At 34.4% G+C, this 17528-nt stretch overlaps 1 protein-coding gene across 1 annotated transcript in view; it reads left to right on the top strand.

Moving 5' to 3' along the window:
* Window positions 1–17528, top strand: part of LOC113078024 (uncharacterized) — a 42246-nt gene that overhangs the window by 14730 nt on the left and 9988 nt on the right. The window contains exons 5-7 of the mRNA XM_026250304.1: window positions 3260–3655; window positions 7598–8005; window positions 8082–8138. Of these exons, the coding sequence (XP_026106089.1) occupies window positions 3260–3655; window positions 7598–8005; window positions 8082–8138 (861 nt within the window). The remainder of the gene's footprint in view (window positions 1–3259; window positions 3656–7597; window positions 8006–8081; window positions 8139–17528) is intronic.

Here is a 17528-nt window from a genome sequence, read left to right as displayed (position 1 = left end):
TCCTTATTCCTGAAATATGATACTTTATTCCTGAAGTGTGATACTTGTGTCATAAAGCTCCGATTGACTGCTCACTGACAACATCAGTCATTCCTCCATGTTGAATGAGTAACTCCTGAGCAGGTTCCTGATTGGTTAACGTGCCGCGAATTGACGCCAAAGTTAAAAAATTTTACTCGGGCGGCAGACGCAAATTCGCGTCAAACACATAAATGCACTAAAGCACAATTCGTGCCAGATGCTCAATTCGCGTCATTCGCGCGTCTAGGCGAATTTGCGTCTTCCGCGCCGCACCAACCACCTCATTACTACGCCGCGGTACCCCCGACACAATCTAAAATAGTCTGAATATAAACACTTATTATAGATGCACCCTAGTGATTCAGGACAAGCTAAAAACACGGTTTGGAAAATGGATTCATGGTGTACTCGCTTATTATATACATTTTTAAACATTTTGAACACAAACAAAGTTACGGACCACAGCTCTGATTCGTTATTTCTTAACGGGAGCATGGGTTTCTGCAAATGGCAACAGGACACTGGGAGGAGCCAGAGGAGCTTGATTTTTTCACACATTATCTGTCTCATATTGTACTGTCAGGACATAATGACAGGTTTAACAAATATGTAAAAAATATATTTTTACAAAAGTTACCTACTGCAGTTTTAAGGGACCCATACGAGCACACAAATTAAGAAGTAATGAGAGATTCAATAGCGCAAGAATAAAACAATTTTATACAAGTACTGTCCACATTAAAACTACAAAACTACTGCAGATAAAACATACGCTGGTGGGCTTTCTTACAAACAGTTAAATTTTCATCTAGTACCAAGGTATTTAAATTGATGTACAACCTTAACAATATGATTATTAATAACCACAGGAGAGATGACTCTAGAATTCTTCCTTAACCTTAGTTTTCAATGCACTGATGTAAAAAAGGAAAAATTTACACCCATCAATGAAATCCCTGTTTACACATTGGGACCTCTCAGTTAAAAAAATAAAATCCAACCCTTCTGCTAGGATATGAGACTGGATACACTAAAAAGCAGATGATAAATTAATATAATTGCACAAAAGTATTTGTACCCTCAAGATATACTAAAATCATGTTTTATAGAGTACTTATTGAATCATCAACAACACTGCCTGACTTGTAGGCAAACTGAAGTAAATCTAAATTTGCATGTACCGTGGTCAAAAGCTGAACCTCAACAATGCTCTCAAATGCTTTCATAATCTGAGGGTTAAAAGCTTCTTTCCTCTACTCATTTAAACATCTTTTATACTACTTTTCTTAAATAGCCTACAGGCACATCTCAATAAATTAGAATCTTGTGGAAAAGTTTATTTCAGTAATTCAACTCAAATTGTGAAACTTGTGTATTAAATAAATAAAATGCACATGTGTTATATGTTAATTTACTATACAATTACTCAATACTTGTTAGGGGATAATTTTTATTTTTAATTTAAAATTTTAATTACTGCCTCAATTTGGCATGGCATGGAGGTGATCAGTTTGTGGCGCTGTTGAGGTGGTCTGGAAGCCCAGGTTTCTTTAACAGTGGTCTTCAGCTCATCTTGTTTCTCATTTTCCTCTTGACAATGCCCCATATATTCTCTTTTTTCCCTTATTTTTTTTTTTCTTTTTTTTTTGTATGGTCACCCGTATTGAGGCTGATATGCTGACTGGAACTTGTAGTTTGTCATTTTAGAAGTGATTGATATTTTCAGATTCATTAGGTCTGTGTTATGTGGTATTCTTGTAACACAATCAATAGTTATTTTTAAAAAAAAGTATTTCATATCTACAGTGGGGCTCGAAAGTTTGCGCACCCCTTGCAGAATCTGTGAAAATGTGTATAATTTTCAAAAAATAAGAGAGATCATACTAAATGCATGTTTTTTTTTTTTTTATTTAGTACTGTCCTGAGTAATATATTGTAAATTAAATATGTTTACATTAATTCCACAAGACCAAAAAATTGCTGAAATTATCAAAATAACACCATTCAAAAGTTTGGGAACCCTTAGTTCTTAATACTGTGTTTGGTTAGCTGGATGATCCACGACTGTCTTTCTGTTTTGAGATGGTTGTGCATGAGTCCCTTGTTTGTTCTGAAAAGTTAAACTGAGAACTGTTCTATAGAAAAATCTTTAAGGTCCTGCAGATTCTTCAGTTTTCTAGCATCTTTGCATATTTGAACCCTTCCAGCAGTGACTGTGTGCTTTTGAGATACATCTTTTCACACTGAGGACATTTGAGGGACTCAAACAAAACTATTTAAAAAGATTCAAACATTCACTGATGCTCAAGAAGGAAACAAGATGCATTAAGAGCTGGGGGAAAACTTTTGAACACAATGAAGATGGACAAAGTTTTCTTATTTTGTTGAAATATTTTTTTTTTAAATTTAGTTCTGCCCTTCATAAGCAACAGAAGATACTTGTATGTTTCCTGTACACAAATTAAGTACAATTTACCTTGATCTTCAAATTCCAAAAGTTTTCACCTCCCTGCTCCCTGCCTCCTGGATGCCTTCCCAGGGAGGTGTTCCAGGCACGTCTCACCGGGAGGAGGCCCCGGGGAAGACCTAGGACACGCTGGAGGGACTATGTCTCCCAGCTGGCCTGGGAATGCCTCGGGGTCCCCCCTGAAGAGCTGGAAGAAGTGGCTAGGGAGAGGGAAGTCTGGGCGTCTCTGCTTAGACTGTTGCCCCCGCGACCTGGCCCCAGATAAGTGGAAGATGATGGATGGATGGATGGATGTTTGAGTGCCTCAATTGTTCTCAGTGTGAAAAGATGTATCTCAAAATCACACAGTCACTTCTGGAAAGGGTTCAAATATGCAAAGATGCTGGAAAACTGAAGAATCTGCAGGACCTTAAAGATTTTTCTATAGAACAGATTAGTTTAACTGTTCAGAACAAACAAGGGACTCATGCACAACCATCACAAAACAGATAGACAATTGTGGATCATCCAGCTAACCACACAGAGTATTAAGAACTAATGTTTCCCAAACTTTTGAATGGTGTTATTTTAATAATTTCAGCAATTTTTTTGTCTTGTGGACTAAATGTAAAAATATTTTATGTACAATATCTTACTCAGGACAGTACTAAATAAAAAAATAACATGCATTTAGCATGGTCCCTCTTATTTTTTTAAAATTATACACATTTTCACAGATTCTGCAAGGGGTGCCCAAACTTTCGAGCTACACTGTATATATTTCTGTTACAGAGAGTCTCTCTTTTGATCCCTGCTTCAACTATACTGTGCTGGACGATTCACGGAGAGCCACCAGCAATCAATTATCATCATACTACTACTACAACTACATGTGTGACCAGTCAGTCACCTGGAGTGGCTGGTATCGTCTCTTTATTAACGGTCTGAGCGCTCAGATTGCAGACACATGTGTTGCTGAGTACAGCTGTGGCACTCATATCCCACTGTGGATTCGAGGTGGACACCCAACAGTTCAAGATGGAGTCGCCACTCGAGATGTCTGTGGTCACTATAACAATTACTGCTGCTATTACGGGTCTTACCCCATTAAAGTCAAAGCCTGTCCAGGCAATTATTATGTTTACGAGCTGGTTAGTCCAACTGTCTGCAATTCAGCCTACTGTGCAGGTGATTATATTTAAATTAATCTTTTATACATTTGTTAGTGTCTCCATATCTGTATCAACATTTATATTTTATATTTAGATATAAGGATGAAGCATTTTCTAATTGGTTAACAGCATTTTCTGCAGTTGAAATTAACATTTTGTACCAATAGTAGATTTTCTAACACTTTACTGTATTTATGATTTTATTACTTTTTACAAATTATTGTAAGTTAATCCCACTGAGAAAAAATCCAGAGAAAGCTAATTTTATGTGTAAGGCTTGGTCAGGCTCAGTGGTTGTAACATACACTGTGCTGGTAAGTATGTGCATTTACCGTTTTTATACTTTGTTTGTTGATTCATTGATATTAATCAACGATATTGGGAACGGCTGCTATTAATGTTCATTTGCACTGTGTGACTCAATATTAGCATTTTAACTTGCCATTTATGGTGTAATATTTTGTTAATATAAATAGAGACATGTCTTTAGCTGCACTTCTTGATAGATTTTATAATAACACGTTAACATACATGTTAATTTCCTATTTTTTTTAATTCAGGTGAATATAAGTTAAAGTGATTCTTGTTACCTTCTTAATTGTTTCATGTAGTTACAGGGTAAGTGGCTACAACAAACTGCTTTAAAACTATTGTTGTTTAGTACAGTAGGTCATAAATACCAGCTAATATAATAATAAACATGGTGGGCTGTTTTTTATTCAAATATTGTTTGATACTTACTGTACTGCTGAGTTTAAATGAACCACACTTGCTAATGCAATGTTCTACCACTGAGCTACAGGAACACTTCAAGATTTTGTGAAAAATAAGTGAAAATTTCACTTACTTACTTTTTTATTTTGGAAAAGTTTTTACACTAACAAAAAACCTGAAACAGATATTCTAGAAATGTCTACAAAACAGTTTTATCAAATGAGGGTAAATAAGTCTCTCACTTCTGTCCCTTTAAACCAGTTTACAGCAAAGACAGCACGAAGGACTGGATGCACATGATAAATATTCTGCAATTAAGAAAACAGACAAAAGAAATAGCACTGTAAAACCCGATAAGTAAACTTTACTCAAACCGTTTGAGTAAATAGATTGCCTTTATTTAAACCATGTAAGTTTTAAAACTTTGCATTTAAGTTATTAATTGATTAACTAAGTGCTGATTGAGAATTAGTGATGAACAGCTGCTGTTAACAAACAGAATCACTGAAGAAAAGAGAAACACAAGAACTACTACAACTGACTTCAGACACAGACTTTGATGAAATCAACTGAAATAAAATACATGAAATCTCTCAAGATCTGATTAAACAACCCCACAAACAGCATCACCAGCTCCACTTATTAATAACCAGACTTATTAATAACTTTATTTCTGTCAGACATCTAAAGATCTTATTGAGAATGAACTAAGGTTTAGATATTGATTTATTGTTTCAGTTGAAGTAACCATGTTAGAGATCAGTGTTTGCTTTAGTTGGGCTCTTGACCCTTGACTTCTGTCTTAGTCTTTTCTCTGGTTGTTATAATCGTGTGTTTCTACAACACATTTGTTGTAATTCAAACGCCCAGAAGAAATGCCATCAGGTATTAACCTGTACCTAGGTGTAGATTGTTATACTTTATATTGGTGATGCTAATCATCAATTACTGAACTGTACAGAGTCTAATCTCTGATGAGATAGGCGTTGTGTAATTTGATTGATTACAGTAGAAGTTATTCTAAGAGGAAGTGGTTCTGCAATAATCAGTTAATATGAATGACTTTTCAAACAGTGTGGTCTTCTACGGTGTCAAACAGTCAAACACCGACATCAATAATCAGAATATGAACCTCAACAATGGTGACCATAAAAAAATGCTGCAGAGCATGCTGGGAGCCATGGATGAGTTTTGTACTACATTAGTACCCAGAATGCATTGCAGCATGTTTTTTTCGTCACCATTGTAGAGGTTAATATTATGATAATTAATGTCTGTGTTTGACCAGCTACTGGCATAGAAGAAAAATGTATGTGTACAAAATACGTTTAGAAAGTCATTTTTATATTAACTGATCACAGAATCACTGGCTCTTAGTGTCATTTTTACTAGAATCACTTCAATTAATTACACAACATTTACTTCATTAGACTAATAATGATCAATAATTGATGTTTATCATCACCAATGTAAAGTATAACAACCTACACCTAAGTACAGGTTAATACTTGATGGCTTTTCTTCTGGGCTTTTGATTTACAACAAATATGTTTTAGAAACACACGGTTATAACAGCCAGAGAAAAAACTAAGACAGAAGTCAAGGGTCAAGAGCCCAACTAAAGCAAACACTGATCTCTAACATGGTTACTTCAAATGAAACAATAAATCTACATCTAAACCTTAGTTCATTCTCAATAAGATCTTCTGTAGACGTCTGACAGAAATAAAGTCAGTCTGGTTATTAATAAGTGGAGCTGGTGATGCTGTTTGTGGGGTTGTTTAATCAGATCTTGAGAGATTTCATGTATTTTATTTCAGTTGATTTCATCTAAGTCTGTGTCTGAAGTCAGTTGTAGTAGTTCTTGTGTTTCTCTTTTCTTCAGTAATTATGTTTGTTAGCAGCAGCTGTTCATCACTAATTCTCAATCAGCACTTAGTTAATCACTTAATTACTTGAATGCAAAGCTTTAAAACTTACATGGTTTAAATCAAGGCAATCTATTTACTCAAACGGTTTGAGTAAAGTTTACTTATCGGATTTTACAGTGCTATTTCTTTTGTCATTTCTTAATTGCAGAATATTTATCATGTGCATCCAGTCCTTCGTGCTGTCTTTGCTGTAAACTGGTTTAAAGGGACAGAAGTGAGAGACTTATTTACCCTCATTTGATAAAACTGTTTTGTAGACATTTCTAGAATATCTGTTTCAGGTTTTTTGTTAGTGTAAAAACTTTTCCAAAATAAAAAAGTAAGTAAGTGAAATTTTCACTTATTTTTCACAAAATCTTGAAGTGTTCCTGTAGCTCAGTGGTAGAACATTGCATTAGCAAGTGCAAGTTTGGGGGCTTCGATTCCCCGGGAACACATGATAGGTGAAAATTGTCCGCCTGAATGCACTGTAAGTTGCTTTGGATAAAAGTGTCTGTTAAATGTGTTAATTGAATATTATTTAATTAAATTTTACTCAATAAAATGTACTTATTATTTATTTTTTATTTTTTTACTTAACTTAGTTAAGTAGATTTACTTAATTTCCAAATGTGTTAAATTTACTTGAAAAATGCTTGTGCAAAAACTTGCCAAATAAAAATTAAGTAAATTTACTTATTACTTTTTTCAGTGTAGAGCAAATCAAAAGAGCAAATCATTTTACCATGTTTCATTTTATCGTTTTGATCCATAGTCTTCTGAAACACTATTTAATTTCGACTTGTTTATTTTCAGGCTTTACCGCTCAATGTTGTAAGAAAATACTCTGGGAAAACCCTCCAGTTTAAAAAAAAAAAAACATTCCAGTCAGTTTAAGGAAATCTTCACTTTGATTAGTTTTCTTCTATTTTTCCTCTCATGAGCGCTGCAAACACGAAAGACTCGTCTCAAGCACAATTAAAGCTGTCTCCTGTTCCCTTAATTGCTTGCTAATAAAAGATTGCTGTTTAACATAGTAGGTTATATATTACAGGGCATAGTAGAATAGGTACCTCTTAGTTTCAAAATACTTTCAGTATATGTGGAAAAACCTTTATTCCCCAAATTTCACATTTTATTCCCTTAAACTTACACAGAGCTACTGAATAGGTACAATATAATTGCAGAAAAACGTTATGCTGAAAATTCGGTTTAGTTGCGCTGTAAATTGTGGGCTGCAATCTAAAGTGTTATGAAAATTATTTTAAGTATAAATATATATATTAAAAAAATATAAAGCAACATATTTTTCATATATATTTTTTATATTACAGATGATCTCTCTGTTGATCCCTGCTTCAACTACACTGTGCTGTACGATCCACGGAGAGCCACCAGCAATCAATTATCATCATACAACTACTACTACTACTACTACAACTACATGTGTGACCAGTCAGTCACCTGGAGTGGCTGGTATCGTCTCTTTATTAACGGTCTGAGCGCTCACATCCCAGACACATGTGTTGCTGAGTACAGCTGTGGCACTCATATCCCACTGTGGATTCGAGGTGGACACCCAACAGTTCAGGATGGAGTCGTCACTCGAGATGTCTGTGGTAACTGGAACAATTACTGCTGCTATTACGGGTCTTACCCCATTAAAGTCAAAGCCTGTCCAGGCAATTATTATGTCTATGAGCTGGTTAGTCCAACTGTCTGCAATTCAGCATACTGTGCAGGTGATTATATTTACATGAGCTCCTACATTTCTGACATGTGTTAATGTTCATTAATCACTATCATCCAAACTTTCAGATATCGGCAGCATTAACACCAGATCTACAACTGTCACACCAGCAACCATCTCAACTGGTAATGTAACACACTGTCTCTGTTGTCTCTATTGATGAATTCAATTCAACTCAATTAAAGTTTATTTGTACACTGTAAAACCCGACAAGTTGACTTAACTCAAACCGTTTGAGTAAACAGATTGCCTTGATTTAAGCCATGTAAGTTTTAAAACTTTGCATTCAAGTAATTAAGTGATTAACTGAGTGCTGATTGAGAATTAGTGATGAACAGCTGCTGTTAACAAACAGAATCACTGAAGAAAAGAGAAACACAAGAACTACTACAACTGACTTCAGACACAGCCTTAGATGAAATCAACTGAAATAAAATACATATAATCTCTCACCAGCTCCACTTATTAATAACCAGACTGACTTTATTTCTGTCAGACGTCTACAGAAGATCTTATTGAGAATGAACTAAGATTTAGATGTTGATTTATTGTTTCATTTGAAGTAACCATGTTAGAGATCAGTGTTTGCTTTAGTTGGGCTCTTGACCCTTGACTTCTGTCTTAGTCTTTTCTCTGGCTGTTATAACCGTGTGTTTCTAAAACACATTTGTTGTCATTCAAAAACCCAGAAGAAATATCATCAGGTATTTACCAGTACCTAGGTGTAGCTTGTTATACTTTATATCGGTGATGATAATCATCAATTACTGAACTGTACAAAGTCTAATCTCAGATGAAATAAGTGTTGTGTAATTTGATTGATTATAGTAAAAGTGATTTTAAGAACCAGTGGTTCTGTAATAATCCTTTAATACAAAGACTTTCCAAACAGTGTGGTCTTCTATGGTGTCAATTTGTCACACACAGACATCAATAATCAGAATATGAACCTCAACAATGGTGACCATAAAATAAAAAATAAAAAATGCTGCAGAGCATGCTGGGAGCCATGAATGAGTTTTCTACTACAATAGTACCCAGCATGCATTGCAGCATGTTTTTTTTTTTTTTTTTTTTTTTTGTCACCATGGTAGAGGTTCATATTCTGATTATTGATGCCTGTGTTTGACCAATTACTGGTATATAAGAAAAATGTATGTGTACAAAATGTTTATGAAGTCATTTTTATATTAACTGATTATCACAGAACCACTGGCTCTTAGTGTCATTTTTACTAGGTCCACTTCTACGAATTACACATCTATTTCATCAGAGATTAGACTCTGTATGGATCAACAACTGTGAATAATAATGTATAATTATAATCACCTATATAAAGTATAACAACCTAAATCTAGGTACAGGTTAACACCTGATGGCATTTCTTCTGGGCTTTTGAGTTACAACAGGTGTGTTTTAGAAAAACATGTTTATAACAGCCAGAGAAAAGACTAAGACAAAAGACAAGGGTCAAGAGCCCAACTAAAGCAAACACTGATCTCTAACATGGTCTTCAAACAACTTCAAATGAAACAATAAATCAACATCTAAACCTTAGTTCATTCTCAATAAGATCTTCTGTAGACGTCTGACAGAAATAAAGTCAGTCTGGTTATTAATAAGTGGAGCTGCTGATGCTGTTTGTGGGGTTGTTTAATCAGATCTTAAGAGATTTCATGTATTTTATTTCAGTTGATTTCATCTAAGGCTGTGTCTGAAGTCAGTTGTAGTAGTTCTTGTGTTTCTCTTTTCTTCAGTAATTCTGTTTGTTAACAGCAGCTGTTCATCACTAATTCACAATTATCACTTAGTTAATCATTTAATTACTTAATTACAATGTACATCTTCTTTCAGTGAACTCACCTGAATTAAGTTCAGATTACTCAATAACTGTTAGTTTTTTCAACTTAAACGGTTTAAGGCAATCGGTTTCCTCAAACGGTTTGAGTTAACATAACTTGTCAGGTTTGAGTGAGGCTGTGTCTGAAGTCAGCTGTTGTTCCTTTCTCTCTTTTCTTCAGTGATTCTGTTTGTTAACAGCAGGTGTTCATCACTAAAGCTCAATTATCACTCAGTTAATCACTTAATCACTTAATTGCAATGTATATCTGCTTTCAGTGAACTCAACTGAATTAAGTTCAGATTACTCATAACTGTTAGTTTTTTCAACTTAAACGGTTTAAGGAAATCGGTTTCCTCAAACCGTTTGAGTTAACATAACTTAAGGATATCTGTTTACTCAAACCGTTTGAGTTAAGTTTACTTGTCAGGTATTACAGTCAAGGCAATCGGTTTACTCAAACAATTTGAGCTGAGTTAACTTGTCGGGTTTTACAGTGTATAGCACTTTTTACAATACAAATTGTTACAAAGCAACTTTACAGAAAATTATGTTTCTACAATATTTAGTAGTAGCTTATTTGTGGTGAATGTCAGTTTGTTATAAAACGTAGTCAGCCAGACGATGAACATTATTAACAGCAATTATTATATGATGCAGTCACACTTGTAGCAATATTTGTTAGTTTTGTTTGTTGATTCGGGGTTAGCATCATCTGAGGGTCCTCTGAGCGGTCAGCATCATCTCTTCTCAGGTGTTCTGGATCCAAACTGGAGCTTGTGAAAATCCTAGTTACCACGGGATGTAAATCCCATGGAAAACAGAGAAACAAATAGAGACATAATTAGCAGGGCTGCTGTTCCAAAAAGTAAAACTAATGAGTTTAACCCAAGCTAAAGAATAAGAATGCACATTTAATCAGATACAACTGCAGCCACAATTTAAGAGATGCATTATTCGAATGCTTGGTGAAAGAGATGCTTTTTAATCTAGATTTAAACAGAGAGAGTGGGTCTAAACCCCGAACATTATTAGGAAGGCTATTCCAGAGTTTGGGAGCCAAATGTAAAAAAGCTCTACCTCCTTTAGTGGACTTTGCTATCCTAGGAACTACCAAAAGTCCAGCGTTTGTGACCTTAGGGAGCATGATGGATTGTAACATGGTATAAAGCTAGTTAGGTATGCAGGAGCTAAACCATTTAGGGCCTTCACTAATGATAATTTGTAACTGATACGTAACTTAATAGGTATCCAGTGCTAAGACTGTAAAATTGGGGTAATATGATCATATTTTCTTGACCTGGTAAGATCTCTAGCCGCTGCATTTTGGACTACCTGTAGCTTGTTTATTGAAAATGCAGGACAACCACCTAAAAGTCCATTACAATAATCCAGTCTAGAGGTCATAAACGCATGAACTATCTTTTCTGCATCAGAAATAGGTAACATGTTTCATAGCTTGCCAATGTTTCTAAGATGGATGAATGCAGTTTTTGTAACATGGGAAATATGATTTTCAAAAGACAAGTTGCTGCATAATATAACACCCAGATTTCTGACTGTAGAGGAAGTAAAATTATATCCGTCTAGTTGCAATTGTAATCTACAAGATTCTGTGTACTGTTTTTTGGTCCAATAATTGATACCTCTGTCTTATCCGAATTTAATAATAGAAAATTATTGGTCATCCAATCTTTTACATTTTTAACACACTCCTGTTAGATTAGATAATTTAGAAGTTGCATCTGGTCTCGTTGAGATATATAGCTGAGTATCATCAGCATAACAGTGAAAACTAAACCCGTATTGTCTAATAATATTACCAAGGGGCAACATGTATATTGAAAATAGAAGGGGACCTAGGACAGATCATTGTGGAACTCCATATTTTACTGTTGATAAATGAGATGACTCCACATTTAAATAAACAAAATGGTAGACTGTAAAAAAAAATTAAGTTCAAGGCAAAAAAAACAAAACAAGGCAACTTATCTCAAGCGCTTTTTTGACTTAACAAGCGGGGATTAAAGTCCACCCAACTTAAAATAATTTGAAAAATACATCTATTAATCTGTGTTAATGTTAGTTAATAAAAAATACAATCATTCTGTGTTTGTTCATGTTTTTGTTGCTTTTATGTGACGTAGCGATGTCTGACTAGGGACGAGACATGGACTGATGACATCATCGTTTCAGAAAATGTATGGATTCGCTGTCCAAACAAAAACGCAAAGGTGGCGTTTTTAAATGTATCCACTATGGGACCCGGTTTCAAAAAACATCGGTTTCACTCTTCCAAAACGCCGGATCCGTGCAAAATAAAAAAACTCGGAAACCCTCTCAAACATGGATTGTGCAGACCACACTGACTGGGACAGCCTATCAGCAATCACCTTCAACTTTCTGCCAAAGACTTCATGACATTATATTGAACTGAAGTACAGTACAAGCAAAGGCACACAGCAAAATCCCCAGTGTTAATTTAACACTCCCCAGTGTTAATTTAACACTCTGAGTGTGGACTCATATAAACACTGAAGCAGTGTTAAAAGTAACACTGAAGCAGAGTTGAAGTTAATGAGATAATTAAGAAGTTAATTTAGTTATGATTAAGCATTATTGAAGACACCTGCTGTTAACAAGCAGAAAAATCACAATTTGTGTGTCACCATTATAGTGTTCAGTGTTTGCTTTAGTTGGGATCTTGGCTTGTAACTTTTTACTTTTAAAGTTTGTTTGTCAAACCAAGAGCAAAAATCATCGCGTGTTGATGATTATGTTTTAATGTGATCGTTGTTTGACATGAGTCACTGAACTCATTTACAGTCTTTTCTCAAAGTTTTCACAAAACTAGATACAAAAAATGAACATAAAAACAGCAAAAATAAAATATAGTTAGAATAAAAAGTTAAAAAGACAGTTCAGATCATAATTCATTCATGCCGCAATGCATGATGGGAGCCATGGATGAGTTTTTATTGGCTACAACATGCTTTTTTGATTGTCACCGTTGTTGTGATGCTCAAGCTGATTCCTGATGTCTGTGTGTCTAAACAAAGGACTTCATTTTTTCGTAGAACTAACTATTAAAAACATGTCATACTATGTCAGAAATGCTGGGTTGCTTACTTCTCTTTTTAACTTAATTTATGTATGCAGTAAAGAATCCTAAACTCAGGCAAATTGTGATTTTCTCAGTTGGTGATTCTGCTTGTTAACATCAGGTGTCTTCAATAATGGTCAATCATAACTCAATTAACTTCTTAATTATCTCATTAACTTCAACTCTGCTTCAGTGTTACTTTTAACACTGCTTTAGTGTTTATATGAGTCCACACTCAAGAGTGTTAAATTAACACTGGGGATTTTGCTGTGCAGCTGCTGGTAATTGGTCATTATTAGTATATATATAAGTCTATTAGGGAGTCCTTTTATTTTGCAAAAAAATACAAATACTACATTATTGATAAATTTATTAAGATATTTTGTAACAAAAATGCATTAAAATAGTACAGGAAAAATAGATTCCACTTGAACAAAAGTAATATACAATCTAGTCATTCACAATTTTTAAAACAAAAATTCCAAGCCACATGACAATGTAGATTTACTTTGAATAAGATATTATCTGATCACAGAGTTATTTTATGGTTTAGTTTTAAATGTATATCACAATATCCATCAAACCTGTGGCCTTCCTTCTTAAAAAAAAATAATGTTGCCATTTATATCATTTTGTATCAAGCTTATTAATATTTAAATGAATATACAGTTCTATAACATGATTCCTCCATCTAAACAAATTAACAACAAATAAACTAAAAAACTACATACTGCTCACTGCCATAGCTTTCAGAAATCAGAGGAACCAGATATCCAATCACACATGGGAATAAACTGCTATGAAAATGATAAGGGTCAGCAGGGCCAAAATGAAGACCACCCCCACGGTCACATACACAAAAATCATCAGAAGTTGCTGTAAGTTGCTCTGAAAAAACATGTCATAGTGTGGATGGCTGGTTTGCATGATGAGAGCGAATATTGACAGATGATCACAGGAACACACAGTGTGGCTGCTGTTGGTCTTTAAAACAGAACAACCATCTACAATCCACAGAATTACACAGAATAGAATTGTGATAATTCTATGACATCTAAGATGTTTTTTTTTTCTTAATTCAGTCACACATAGAAGCATTTGACATACCTTCATTGTTCTTTCTTGCAATTCCAATGAGATCTATATTCACAGAGGAATATGTTGTGTCAAGTCGAGGTATTTTATCTAAGTAGACCCGTGGTCCAACCATGAAGACTTGACCCTCTGATCAAAAAAAAATATATATATAAATAAATAAAATAAAACGGTTATTGGGCTATATCAATTTTTTTCCCTTTTTCTGAAACTAAATACATTTAAAACACTATTAAGTATTAGGCTAGTTTGAGGTCAAAGGTCAGCTCTATATACTGATGAACACTCTAGCACTTCAGTTCCCAACTGGAATGGCTTCCAAAACCAAATGTTCTTAAAATCTATGCACCTGCCCTGTCTCACACTAAGGCTGCTTCCTCACCTAGTTTTTTGCTCTTGCATAGTATTGTACACTGGAACCAGCGAGCCGTTTCCTCACTTTCTCCTCTGCTGACTCCTTTCAGCACCTCAGGTTCACAATCAGCAAGATAAGCTGCCTTATTCCTTCTTTTGGTCCCTAGCTCCACTCTGGAGTGTCGTCCCATGTGCTCTGCATCGATCCTCCAAGACTGTTGCTCCACCTCAGCTCGTGAACCAGTTGGTTCTGCCTTGGCTCCTCATCTTCTCTGCTCCATCTATCACTGTCACATTTATGGCTCCTCTAGACTCCCTGATACACAGCAAAATCCCCAGTGTTAATTTAACACTCTTGAGTGTGGACTCATATAAACACTAAAGCAGTGTTAAAAGTAACACTGAAGCAGAGTTGAAGTTAATGAGATAATTAAGAAGTTAATTGAGTTATGATTGACCATTATTAAAGACACCTGATGTAAACAAGCAGAATCACCAAACGAGAAAATCACAATCTGTGTATCACCATTATAGTGGTCAATGTTTGCTTTAGTTGGGATCTTGACCCTTCAGTTATTATCTTTAGATTTGATGTGGCTGTGGTGACTGAATTATATCGTACAGACAGACCACAGCAAAGGCAATCATGTGTGCCAATGATTGTGATTTGAGCTATTTGTTATAGAGTGACCTGAATGCCTGAGTTTAAGTTTCTTTACTGCATACATAAATTAAGTGAACAAGAAAAGTAAGCAACTCAGCATTTCTGACATAGTATGACATGTTTTTAATAGTTAGTACTACGTAAAAAAAGAAATCTTTTGTTTAGACACACAGACATCAAGAATCAGCGTGAGCATCACAACAATGGTGACCATCAAAAAAGCATGTTGTAGCCAATAAAAACTCATCCATGGCTCCCATCATGCATTGCGGCATGAATAAATTATGAGCTGAACTGTCTTTTTAACTTTTTATTCTAACTATATTTTACTTTTGCTGTTTTTATGTTCATTTTTAGTATCTAGTTTTGTGATGTTCAGAGTTGGTCTGTTTATCTGAATATGCTGTTTGTCACCATTGTTGAGATTCATACGCTGATTCTTGTTATCTGTGTGTGCCTAAAATTAAAATTCTTTAATAAAAAAAAATCAGAATCGCTTGCAAGACATACCTACAAAATGTATAGAAAATACAGACTTTTTCATTTGTGGAATCAAAGCTGTGACAATCAATAATGGAAGTTTTACTTTGAGAAAACACTGTAAATGAGTTCAGTGACTCATGTCAAACAACGATTATATTAAAACATAATCATCAACAAGCGATGATTTTTGCTCTTGGTTTGACAAACAAACTTTAAAAGTAAAAAGTTACAAGCCAAGATCCCAGCTAAATCAAACACTGACCACTATAATGGTGATACACAAATTGTGATTTTCTCGATTGGTGATTCTGCTTGTTAACATCAGGTGTCTTCAATAATGCTTAATCATAACTCAATTAACTTCTTAATTATCTCATTAACTTCAACTCTGCTTCAGTGTTACTTTTAACACTACTTCAGTGTTTATATGAGTCCACACTCAGAGTGTTAAATTAACACTGGGGAGTGTTAAATTAACACTGGGGATTTTGCTGTGCAAGAGAAAATTCTTTCAGCTGAATAACACCATTCTCACACACAGTCTATGTGTGACAACTATCTGTGTTGTTAGTGAGTGTGAAAATGGTGTTATTCAGCTGAAACAATTTTCTCTTGTCTTTGCCTGTAATGTCAATGCTTAATACTGTCACTCAAATAACCTGAATAAATGTTTTCCTTCTTTGTACACTGACCTAAACACAGCTGATTGGCTGATTATCTTTAATCATTATTATCTTCTCTTCTATGATGCCTTTATAACATGGCCATGTTTAGAGGTGTGTCAGAACATTGCTATATTGCCTTCTTTGCTGATTTAGGATTATTGATTTGATTGATGAAAAAAATGTAAACACAGTATTTGCTTTGATGTTCTTTACTACACTGTAAAAAGTGTTTCCCTATATTTATACAGTAAAATTGTGTCAAAAATTTACAAGCAATATTATTAATTAAATTTAACACATTTTAATTAAGTAGAAATAATCATTAAAAATGAGTAGAATAATATGAAAAAATTAAGTAAAATTTACATAATGTTGATCTGCTTTAGAAAAGTTTTCTGAAAACGACTGCAACTGCAGAAAAAGTATTGCAGCCAAAGTTGAGGGTCTAGAGCATCATATATTTTGGTTAATTGAATATATTAGAACTTATTTCTTGTAGTAATCTGATCAACTGGTTTTATCTGGAGTTAAATCTATACTATTAATTTAATATTAGTGACTACAGTAGACGCAATGCTTAAGAGCCTTCAAATTTATCATATTTTGTCTGTTTTTTTTTTTTATTACTTTGTCAATTTTTTTTTATTACTTTGTCAATGAACCAGAGAATGCTTAGACACACAGAGACCTCAATTATTACTGTATGGATCTCAACAATGGTGACATGCTTCATGATGCAAAGCATTCTGGGTGCCATGGATGAGTTTTGTATGATGTACCTAGAATACATTGCATGACGCATGTCACCATTGTTGAGATTCATAAACTGAATCTTAATGTTTGTGTAACAAAGAAATTTGCTTCTTTCAACGCCTTGAAATTATCTGCTTTAAATTCAGCTGGGTCACAGGCTGTTGACCAATTGAGTCACATTAATAAATAATATGTAGCTAACACCATACATTAGATTGAGTTAAAACAGATAACCAGACTACATATGTGATGAATGAAACATCTGTAAGCAACCAGCATCATCTAACCACATGCTCACTTGCTGTTTTTGCAATAATAACAACTAAACCCAACACTTACCACCATTATTGTGAAATCAAACCAAACCATTACTTTTAAACAGACATCAACATCAACATCTAAATCGCTGCTTAAATCTTAATTAGAATGTTAGGGGATACTGTTCTAATAATGTTATTAATAAACATTTTTAGAATGTTTTTAGAGAATGTTACCCTATCTTTTGAGAGAACGTTCTGGGAACAAAAATAAAACTACCTGCTAAATTTTAGAACAATC

The sequence above is a fragment of the Carassius auratus genome, unplaced genomic scaffold (genome assembly GCF_003368295.1).
Source record: "Carassius auratus strain Wakin unplaced genomic scaffold, ASM336829v1 scaf_tig00023947, whole genome shotgun sequence".
NCBI classification, from domain to species: domain Eukaryota; kingdom Metazoa; phylum Chordata; class Actinopteri; order Cypriniformes; family Cyprinidae; genus Carassius; species Carassius auratus.
The sequence above is the reverse complement of the archived record's forward strand: the minus strand, read 5'-3'. Positions and strand labels throughout refer to the sequence as shown.